General features: G+C 35.1%; 1 protein-coding gene across 1 annotated transcript; it reads left to right on the forward strand.

Annotated features, from left to right (window-relative positions):
• Nucleotides 1–4,790: 4,790 nt before the first annotated feature.
• LRRTM4 (leucine rich repeat transmembrane neuronal 4) lies at nt 4,791–9,907 on the forward strand. The gene is made up of 2 exons (XM_061432733.1): nt 4,791–5,557; nt 7,337–9,907. Exons 1-2 carry the CDS (start codon nt 5,554–5,556, stop codon nt 8,887–8,889), a joined length of 1,557 nt encoding a protein of 518 aa, XP_061288717.1. The 5' UTR covers nt 4,791–5,553; the 3' UTR covers nt 8,890–9,907.
• Nucleotides 9,908–11,584: the final 1,677 nt, after the last annotated feature.

The raw sequence follows: 11,584 nt of genomic DNA on the forward strand, positions 1-11,584 counted from the left end.
AGTCTGTTTCTGTTGTTTGCTTGTTTTTTCTTATTATTTATTCAAACAATGCAAAGCATTTCTCTCCCCAAACTATTTTCTTATTGTTTTCTCTGCTATCCTCAATTTTTTTACTTAGTTCAGTCCTCTCATTCGTTTAGTCCTACAAATCAATTTATCCTCTAAAATATATGAAAGTATTTTACTTGAAAGTCCATTAAAATTTTTAAAGATTCCTTTCCCAGTTTTTCCACTATTATGCTTCATAACTTCTTTTTTCATTTGTTGCTTAGTTGCTAAGTCATGTCTGACTCTTTTGTGACCCCAGGGACTGTAGTCTGTCAGGCTTTCCTGTCCATCAGGTTTCCCAGGCAAGAATATTGGAATGGTTGCCATTTCCTTCTCCAGGGGATCTTCCTGACCTGGGGATCGAACCAGCTTCTCTTGCATTGCAAGCAGATCCTTTACCACTTTTTTCATTTACTAACATGTATCATAATCTATAATCACCTAGGATTGAACCTGGGTCTCCTGCATTGCATGCAGATTCTTTACCATCTGAGCCACCAGGGAAGCCCATAAATTATATACTCACTTTAGCTTTTATTGACTTCAAATCCAATTTCCATGCACCTCAAACCTCATTTTATTGTTTATCATTATCTACCTAATCATATCCTATCGTAGATTATCAACTTATTTTTCTCTTTTAATAAGTTAGCTTACTGGTTAATAAAATAAGACATAGAAAGTAGTCTGTTTTATGTATCTATATTTTAGTACAATTTTTGCTGTGACTATATTAACAATGTGAACATTATCTTAATTTACACACTGAGATTAAAGGCTTTGAGTATGGACATTAAGATTCCCAAATTCAGCTAAACACATGTAATAAGATGTTATTTTTCTTAAAATTTTTAACAAGTAATTATCACTACTATTAAGAAAGAGATACTATTAAATTAGGATGAGTAAATTGAAAAAGGAGAAAAGGTCATTCAGTTTGAAAAAGATGACTCAAGGTTCTTCTTCAGGTTGAAATTGAATTATATACATAATAAAATTGTGACTTGACGAGTAAATTATTTCTAAATATTTTCAATATGTGTGTGCATTGTGTGTGTGTAAGAAATGTGTCCAACATGTATACTGTCTGATACATTAATGAGTAAGACAAAAGTGAAATAACATATATTGGAATTATTGGACATATATTGGAATTTCACTTGTCAATGGCATGAGTAATTTCTTTGCTCAAGTATTGGAAAAATGTGTCTCAATCTGTGTGCTATTTGTAATTAAATGGCTATAGATACAGTGTGCTTTTAAGTTTAACCTGTAATACTAATATTTTTTCCATTACTTTCTAGACATTCAACAAAACAGAAGATCATGCCTTAAATTTAGTTTTTGCTGATTTCCTTTGTGCAAATGTCAATTTCAAATTATAAAATGAAGTGACTAAATTCTCTACACAGTAACAAAATTTCCTATTATATGCTGAGTTCATAATGTCTCAATTCAGTAAATTAAAACATTGTCCATCATACTAATTAATACCTCATAGTTCACATAAAGCTTAAGCATTTTTTTTCCTGTTCCCCTGGAGGCCCACTTGCAGATGAGCCATCTGCTACCCAAAAGAAAAGAGGAAGTGAAGTCAGCTTCGCTCATTCTTGCTTACCTCTTTCCACTTCTGTCTTACTGCTGTTTCTACTCATCCCGGGGAACTTTCTAGTTGACTGGTACAATTGTGAAAAAGTTGTTTGATCTTTGGGCCTAGCAGAGGTCAAAAGTACTAATCTTTTTCATGGACACATTGATAGATCTTTAATAGCCTCATTAAGAATAATTGGTAAAATTTCCCATGATAAGGATGACATTTTTCTTCATGTGTTTGGTGCCTTTTCTAACTTGATTGATTTCTTTTCCTTTTTTATTTGCCTGTTATTTGGATAATGTGGGCTTCCCTGGTAGCTCAGCTGATAAAGAATCCCTGGCTGTTCTGGTAAAGAATCTGCCTGTAGTTCAGGAGACCTGGGTTCAATCCCTGAGTTGGAAAGATCACCTGGAGAATGGAACAGCTACCCACTTCAGTATTCTGGCCTGAAGAATTCCATGGACTATATAGTCCATGGGGTCGCAAGGAGTCTTGCACATGACTGAGTGACTTTCACTTTCACTTTTGGATAATGCACTTACACACTTTCATTCTGTTGGGGTTATTACCATGATTTAAAATGGCTTGTAATAGTCTTTCTCCTCTCTCTCATAACCCCTCTCTCTTCCATGGAAAGTATTTGTACACATTTTTATCCAAACTCTGAAAGTGAACGTCAATCCCAACACTAATTTAGCTCTTCTTTGCTTTGGAAAACCCGTTTCTTATCTTCTGGATTTCTCAGACCAGAGTGAGATTCCATTTTATAGTGCTGGATTCACTGAGAGAAAGACATATCAAGCTCTCCAAATAGCCTGGAGAAGTCCCTTGCCCTACAGTAAAGCTGAGGGCAACTGACAGCCCTCCCACCTTCTTTTGGGTGAGGGATGTGTGTTTGTATGTGTGTGTGTGTGTGTGTTTGTGTCTTGTGAACATGTAGAGGTGGTAATACAGAGAAGCTCTTTCCAAAGAAATCTTCTATGTAATATCCTTTCTTTACTCTCATCTCTCTCTGCCCTTTAATGTCCTCACAGTGTGTTCAAGAGAACTGCAACTGAATTTGATGACATTGTTTATAAATTCTGCCTATGGTCTAGTATCTCCTTTGGAAAATACACATCTTAGTACTTCAAACAAAACTTACATTTTGGTTGATTATTACATCATAAATGTGGGTAACATCGTGAGGTTTTTTCTGGTCTACTATCAAAACTGTTCTCATATCTTTCATTCAAACAAAGAAAAATTTATACACACATACACATATATACACATCTCAGGTAAAACATATTCATTATATTAAAAAAACAGAAAATACAAATAGATGAAAAATCATAAACAATAAAACAAAGTAAAAATTAGTTTCCCAGGAAAATCTGCTTTATTTTGTGCCTATGCAAATAAAAAATGGGTACAGAAATAAAATCCCTAACATTATCCTACAGTGCTTGTGGTCTCTGCCCCTCCTCTTCTTATTTCATACATTGTGGTCATCATTTCCTCTTAGCAAATACAAACTGTTTCAATTTCAATGGCAGCATGTGTTCTAATTCATGAATATGTTAACTTTTCTGAACTAATCCTCTATCATTGAGTATTTAGGTGAAATTTGGATTCCTATGTAAACCACACAAATTATATGTGCATCATCTATGTTGATTTTCTTAGAAACATATATAATTTTTATTAATCTCCCTTTCAGTGTTCATTTGCATTTTAATAAGTATTAAGCCTTAAACCAAAGGTATACCTTTCTAAAATAGGAATTTAAGTTTTAATTAATGAAAAAAGGATTTATTTGTTCCTTGAGAAATCTTTGTAATTAGGCAATGGCCTGATATTCCTTGCTCATAAATCTGAATTAAATAATATATACTATTCATATAATAAGCATCCCTTACTAATATTTTGGCAAACAACTTAAAATCAAAGACTATTTCTAAAGCTATCCATTTTCAATGATCTATAGCAATTCTAGATACTTATGTAAAATTCAGTTAAACCTCTCATACCTGCTAAATTAATTTAGCAATGTTATCTAGCAGTCTCTATTTTGTGTTGGGTCAATATTCTAGATTCTTCCTAAAATTATTATCTGCCATAAGATTTTGGAATAAACAAGAATAGAAACAAAATGGAAATGATGAGTTACACTATTTTTTTTTCAAAGTTTAGTATAAGTTAAGGAAAGTGTGTAGTTTAAAAAATACATATTTCAGGTATTATATTATTTATCCCCATAATTCTGAGAATATTCTGCAAATTTTAGAGAACTACACCAATGATCTCACATGGTTTGGTTTTTCTGGCATTGTCCATTATAACTGATTCTTAGGGAAACTTGCATTATAGATATAGATAAGTTTAAAAAAAAAAGTGATTGCAGTAACAATGTCAAACTGGAATTCTTCTCTTTTCTAAAATTTAGTCTCTCTTAGCTATCTGCACATTTGGTAATATAGTTTTTAAAAAAGACTGTTTTAAGGCTAAAAATTTACACTTTTGAAAGTAATGATCTAGCCCCTTTAATAAACGTGCAAAATTAAGAATATATTTTATTATCAAAAATTGGAAATTTAAAAGTTAGGTCTAATTTTTTTAATGTAACTATCTTTGAAAGTGATAGTTTTCCTTGAGTATGAATGATTCTTAAGGGAAAAGTCTCTATTAATTTCAGGCCTTATGCATTAGAATTCTACATATATGGCTGATGAGATTCAGTTTAGGCTGTTTTTTCTGTTGAACTCTTTGTCCATATGAACAATCAAGAAAGTGATGGATATATGGATAATGAACAACAGTCTGAATGAAGTTATTGAATAAAAATAAATGTAATTCAGCTAAAAAGAGACTATTTCTTTTTGTGTTTTGCTCAAAAAAGATGTGTATTTAAAACAAACCAACATCAACAAAAATAAAAAAATAAATTATTTCTACTGTTAAAAAATATATATCCCCTGTGATGCATACAGGAAAAATATCAGGTCAAAGTAACTAAAAACTACTAATTGTTTAATATTTACAGAGGCAGTATTTTACTTAATATTTGATATCACTGAATAAACTCTTTGGCATAAACCTTTCATAATATATATTATCAGAGGGGAAAAAAAAAGTGATCCTGTGCCTTTAATTTCCCTTTCTGAGAGAGGGAAGGCTGCACACCACTGACAGGCTCACTTGTTCCCGTCTTTAATGTGCAATCTGTTTTCTCCAGCGGAGGGCACTCAGTGTATCACAAACTCAAGCATTAGCACCAACAAGCTCTGAGCATCATCAGTCTCTGGAAAGCCTTCTGAATTAGACAAGGGCTGCCTCTCAGCACAGCTACAAAACACTTTAAACCTGACCAGCTAAATGGATAAACCTAGCCTGCATAGCTTTTAAACTGGGGTCTCATACAGCACAGGAGGCCTACTTGCTGGAAGAACTGAAAATCCAGAGGATGAATTGCTTTATCTGGGAATGGCAAAAGCCAGCACAATAAGGAATGCCAGGTATTCTGAAGATTTTCTTTTTTTTTTTTTTTCCTCCTCTCTTTTTACAGAGAAGTTGGTTACCTTCGAGATGGGCTGTAGCTCTTTTGCACAGATTGCCAGTTACTGCTGATGGATCTCTGGTGAATTACACAATGATGCTCAGAGCCTAGAGGCCCTCCCCCACCCCCCTACTGCTTCCACCTCCCTGCCCCCCATCCCACCCCATGCTGAATTTTTTTTCATGTACATATATATATATTTTTTTTGTCTGTCCTCTCCGGGGAAGTTTGTGTGGGGCTACTAGCTCACATGCGGGATCAGAATTGTGTGAATGACAGCCGCACTGTGTCATGAAGGTGGTGGTGGTTTCAGCACGAGAGACCAAATAAGAAGAACGCTGAGAGAGGGGGGATCCGTTTTGGATGACAAAGGATGGGTAAGTGAACTTTTGTTGTTTCCTTCTTAGCAAAGCTGATCCTCTTGGCTTCCTATTCTCAGTCGTGGCATTAGCTGATAAAAAAACATCAAAACAGGCAAAAAGCGGCAGCCTTGGAGTTTGCCAGTTGACTCACTATAGTTGCTATTATATTTTTAGATCATTTTCCTTTATTTTTTTAAACTGTAAATGCATAACACGGACTTAAACAGACTCTGGAGAAATATCTTTATGACTGTTTCTTCCGTATGCATATCCTTGCTTGGGAATTGAGCATGAGATAAATGATATATTTGCTTCTATTTCTTGATAATATTAACCACGCTTGTATTTCTGGTTGCTGTCAGGAAGATTGTCAACACTTTACTGCGTGTGTGTAGGGGTGGGGTCATTACTTTATCAGAGGTCGCACAAGGGCTTGTTTTATCTTTGAGGATGAATACTCAACACAGCTTCCAAATATCCAGCAGTCATTTGCCAGTCTTATTTTTTCAAGTGTGGCTGGCTTCCCCCGCCCCCCCACCCCTTTCTCCTGTCTGGGAGAGCTGGAATGTATTTCAATGAGTCTGTAGCTGGCAAGAGGACAGAGAGCAAGATGGGGTTTCAGATTAAAAAAAATAAATTAATTCGTTGAGTAAAAGAGTTTCTTTTCTTAAATTAAGAATTTGGCTGATTGCCTGTAGTTTAAAAACATGAATATTTAAGATTAATACTGCAGCACAAGGTACTTTTTTTTTCTCACCACTAAAAAATAATAAATCTACTGTTGACAGAGGAAAGAAGTCCCTTAACATGCTATGACTTGGAAATGCAGCATCAGTGCCAATAGATTTCAACTTTGCAGATTTTCTGAAGTTAATGAAGGTAGGGGAGAAAAAAAGTCAGTGAGAAATTTGAGCAGTTTGGGATGGGAGAGGTTAGTAGTCTGCTGTTCTCTCTTTTGGAAAAGCATCTGTGTTAAGCATATAATAAAAACAACAAGTACTTCACAAGATTATTTTGTATTTTGTGCAAATATTTAATAGAAATTTGATAATCATAACTTTGGAGCATTCTGTGCTATCAGTAGTTAGGACTCTCAGCTGGTGATCACTGGGTAGGAGAACCTTAATAGGAATCTCTTCCTGAATGTTGAGAGCTTATATGCTTATTAATACATTGACAGTACTCCCCACTGTTACTAGTCTGCATACCACACTTCATTGGTTGTGTATACTGGTCCCAGTCAGAGCTCCTATATGGTTACCTCATTATGCAATAGGGATGCAATTTCAAGCTGGGCAAACTTGGGTTACCTTGACAATTTACCGAAGCTCCTTTGCCAAAACACAGCCTCTTTGCTCAACTAAGAAAGATGTTCAAATATAGGGTTTAGTAAGTCACATTTTTCCCATTACCAGAAGACTTAATATTCTTCCTTTTGGTACTGGTGTTTAACAGAGTGACTAGCCAAACGTAGATGTCATTAAATGTTGTCATTATATGATAAGATAGGATGGATGTTTTCCAGTGTTGATGTGCATATGAACTCCTGAAACTCAGGAAGCTGTTCTTAGTTCTATGACACTGTGGCAATTTGGAAATCAAGGAAGAAAGAATGAAACCTAAATAGTAAGCATGCAATACTGAAGAAAATAAGGCTTTAAGTGTCAAATACATTGTTCTTAAATCAACTGTTCCATTACTACACTAGATGAGATGCCCCTGATATTGGTAAGCTGGTAGTGATTTACATTAATAGCTTTACAATGTGCATTTGTCTTCTTTTTAATATTGTAGGTTTCCATTTAATTACGCAGCTGAGAGGCATGCGTGTGGTGCTAGTGCTACTTCCTACACTGCTGCTTGTTATGCTCACGGGGGCTCAGAGAGCTTGCCCAAAGAACTGCAGATGTGATGGCAAAATTGTGTACTGTGAGTCTCATGCTTTTGCAGATATTCCTGAGAACATTTCTGGAGGGTCACAAGGCTTATCATTAAGGTTCAACAGCATTCAGAAACTCAAATCCAATCAGTTTGCCAGCCTTAACCAGCTTATATGGCTTTATCTTGACCATAATTACATTAGCTCAGTGGATGAAGATGCATTTCAAGGCATCCGTAGACTGAAAGAATTAATTCTAAGCTCCAACAAAATTACCTATCTGCACAATAAAACATTTCACCCGGTTCCCAATCTGCGCAGTCTGGACCTCTCCTACAATAAGCTTCAGTCATTGCAATCTGAACAATTTAAAGGCCTTCGGAAACTTATCATTTTGCACTTGAGATCTAACTCATTAAAGACTGTACCAATCAGAGTTTTTCAAGACTGTCGAAATCTTGACTTTTTGGATTTGGGCTATAATCGTCTTCGAAGCTTGTCGCGAAATGCTTTTGCTGGCCTTTTGAAGTTAAAAGAGCTCCACTTGGAGCACAATCAGTTTTCCAAGATCAACTTTGCTCATTTTCCACGTCTCTTCAACCTCCGTTCAATTTACTTACAATGGAACAGAATTCGCTCCATTAGCCAAGGCTTGACATGGACCTGGAGTTCCTTACACAACTTGGATTTATCAGGGAATGATATCCAAGGAATTGAGCCAGGCACATTTAAATGTTTGCCCAATTTGCAAAAATTGAATTTGGATTCCAACAAGCTTACCAACATCTCACAGGAAACTGTCAATGCATGGATATCATTAATATCCATCACTTTGTCTGGGAATATGTGGGAATGCAGTCGGAGCATTTGTCCTCTATTTTATTGGCTTAAGAATTTCAAAGGAAATAAGGAAAGCACCATGATATGTGCAGGACCTAAGCACATGCAAGGTGAAAAGGTTAGTGATGCAGTGGAAACATATAATATCTGCTCTGAAGTCCAAGTGGTCAACACAGAAAAATCACACGTGGTACCCCAAACTCCCCAGAAGCCTCTGATTATCCCTAAACCTACAACCTTGAAATCTGACCCTAGCCGGTCCACCCTTGAAACACCAAGCCCTTCCCCGGGGTTTCAGATTCCTGGCACAGAGCAAGAGTATGAGCATGTTTCATTCCACAAAATTATTGCAGGGAGCGTGGCTCTCTTTCTTTCAGTGGCTATGATCCTCTTGGTAATCTATGTGTCTTGGAAACGCTACCCAGCCAGCATGAAACAACTTCAGCAACACTCTCTTATGAAGAGGCGGCGGAAAAAGACCAGAGAGTCTGAGAGACAAATGAATTCCCCTTTACAGGAGTATTATGTGGACTACAAGCCTACGAACTCTGAGACCATGGATATATCGGTTAATGGATCTGGGCCCTGCACATATACCATCTCTGGCTCCAGGGAATGTGAGGTATGAACCATGATCCTCCTAAAAGCATTTCCACTGCGGGGAAGGAGAGGTAAATGTTTGAAGCTCTAGAGGTGTCTCTAATCACTAGAAAGATTAATGACCCTTTTGCTTTTGGGTTTTGCTCAGTGTGCAAGGTTACTTAATTAAATTACAACCACGAGGAAATTGACTGCTCTTTTTCTTTTTCCTTAAATGGTTGAAACTTGAAGGAAGTTCATTCAAGGATGAGATTAAGTTGGAATAAAGCACTATGTTAAAGCATCTGTTTTTTTTTTTTTTTTTAAACAGGTTGTGTATAGGGGTTGGACTTACAGACACACATACACACAAACAAAACTCTTTTCATCCTAAAATTTATGTCTGGTTTTTGTTGTTTGACTTTGTAATCTAGTAAAGGAGGGGCTGGCTTAATTTAAAAACAAAGTGATTTTACCAAAATTCCAGGAGGTAATGAAGATTTAAACCAAAGAGCAATTTACCCAAGGGTTGATTTTGTTGTATATTTTTTACTTTTAATTAAAGCATGCAACAGGGATCTCACAGGGATAACTGTTTCTATGTTACTTGCCACTTGTTTATTATACCAGCATAGAGAATGTCAGGCCTATTGTGTAATTGTATTAAGGCATTAAAAGATGTCTTTTTTCCCTTCTTTCCTTCCTTCCTGCCTTTCTTCCCTCCTTTCTCCTTTCCTTCCTTTCTTTTCTTCCTTACTTCCTCCTTTCCTTTCTTTTTTTTTTTTAATTACTGGACATAGATCATTTTCAAAGGTTTTTTAAGTGCTGGCTATATGTATGTAATCAGAATGAAACTTAAATTCCACGTTTTAGCTTTTCCCTGGTAACTAAAATCAGGTCATGATATTGTGGGTGATTTAGCAATAACATGATGACAAGCATAACAGAGACTGTTTGTCAGTGTTGTTGTCACCCCCAAAGACATAATGTGGATTCTTGTTACACTAATCCAAAACTAAGTGATGCAAATATTTATAAATAAAAAGAGGAGATTTGGGTTCTGAGAATTTTCCCTTTCTGTAACAATCATCTCAAATGAAGGTGTTTCGTGTTATACTATTTTCATGAGAGTAAGTTTGGAGTCAGTGTATTTTAAAGATCACAGATAGGAATGTATTTAGAGAAGAAAAATAGTCACAAATTTCCAACTTGTTAATAAGTAATGGTGGATGCCAATTATTCTTTATTTGGTAAAATTAATTAAAAAGTACAAAGATTGTGAGACTGCCAAAGCCTTGTTACTAGAATAAATTAGTAAAGAGAGGTAAAGTTCTGGCTCTGTGTCATCTTAATATCCAATTTTACATGATTACTTTCTCAAAAGAAAGTTTTAACAAGCATTTGAAGACTTTGCCCTTTTTACTACCAGTTATGAAGTGACTTAGCAGCAGCAGCATGAGTGTTGAAAAATATAATTTGCTCTTTTATGATATATATTCCAAATCTTTCCACAACCCAAACTTAAGAGCTAATGAAAATGTTTTCAGACAAAGTACTGAGTTTGAAATTATCTCCAACTCAGTGTAATTTGAAATATTGAGCTATTCTTCACAAAGTTTATTTTCTCCTCTTACATATGATTGTAAATAAGAAAAGTAATCCCTGATAATAAATCCCTAAGAGAAACCTGTACAAGAAATTGTCCTTAAAAATTAAAGAGAATACAACATTTTATATAAAAATCTAGCAAGTCTTGATGTTTTTATTGCAAGGTAGTATTTATACAATATTTGTGAATATTAGTAAAGAAAGTTCATTCTGTTTTATTCTAGATTTGGCTTGTATTTTGAGATCCTCCTAAAAGCTAGTAATGTAAAAAGAAAATTAAAATCCAGTTCCATTCTTTCATTTTCTCTTTGAGTTTGTATTAGCATGGTGATTTTTATTTAAAAGAATCACCAGGAAAGATTCTTAAAGAGCTAGCATTTCAAAACAGTGGTTCTAAAACTTTTCCAGAGGTCTTAAATCCCAGAGACCATCCTTTAAAGACCACAAGCATTACCATGATTGAAACGAAATAAAAACATATTTCACTCCGTAGAAATGTGTTTTAAAATGCATTTTGATATTATATATGTTCCGTAGAGTTGTGTTTATGGTCATGAAATCGCGGTGACATTGTTGGGGATGGGTGTGGTGTTACAGCAGTAAGTAATGAAAAATTTAACTAAACATTGTAATGAAGATGTTCAATTTAAATGGTAGCCCTACTGAAACAGATCAAACTCTTAAAGTAGAAAATGGTAAGCTATACATCTGAGATCATTAACTGCACTTTTGAGTGTATGGGGTTCAACAAAGCTACATTGAAATGAATATTAATTTATTTTGAAACACAAATACACAGAAACAAACAGAGCAACTGCCACTCCTCCTTGCCCAGTTTATTATAGTTACAGATGGAAATAAGAACTGAGGAAAAGTAGATTCTTAGAAAGTGTTATGAAAACAATAATTTTCAATGTACTTCTATATCAACCCAGAGTAAAATTTCTTTTGTTGAGAAAACTCTACAAAATGAAGCCAAGAGAGGGATGTGATTTGCCCAAGTTTATGGCATTTTAGGACAGTAGATGTACCTTGAGTTTAGGTCTGGTGGTGTTTTGACAAACCTCACATATCAATAACTTTGAAAAATAGAGAACCTTAACATTTATGGTATATTTTTTGAGGTAGGCTTTGTT

Source organism: Bos javanicus, chromosome 11 (genome assembly GCF_032452875.1).
Source record: "Bos javanicus breed banteng chromosome 11, ARS-OSU_banteng_1.0, whole genome shotgun sequence".
Lineage (NCBI taxonomy): Eukaryota > Metazoa > Chordata > Mammalia > Artiodactyla > Bovidae > Bos > Bos javanicus.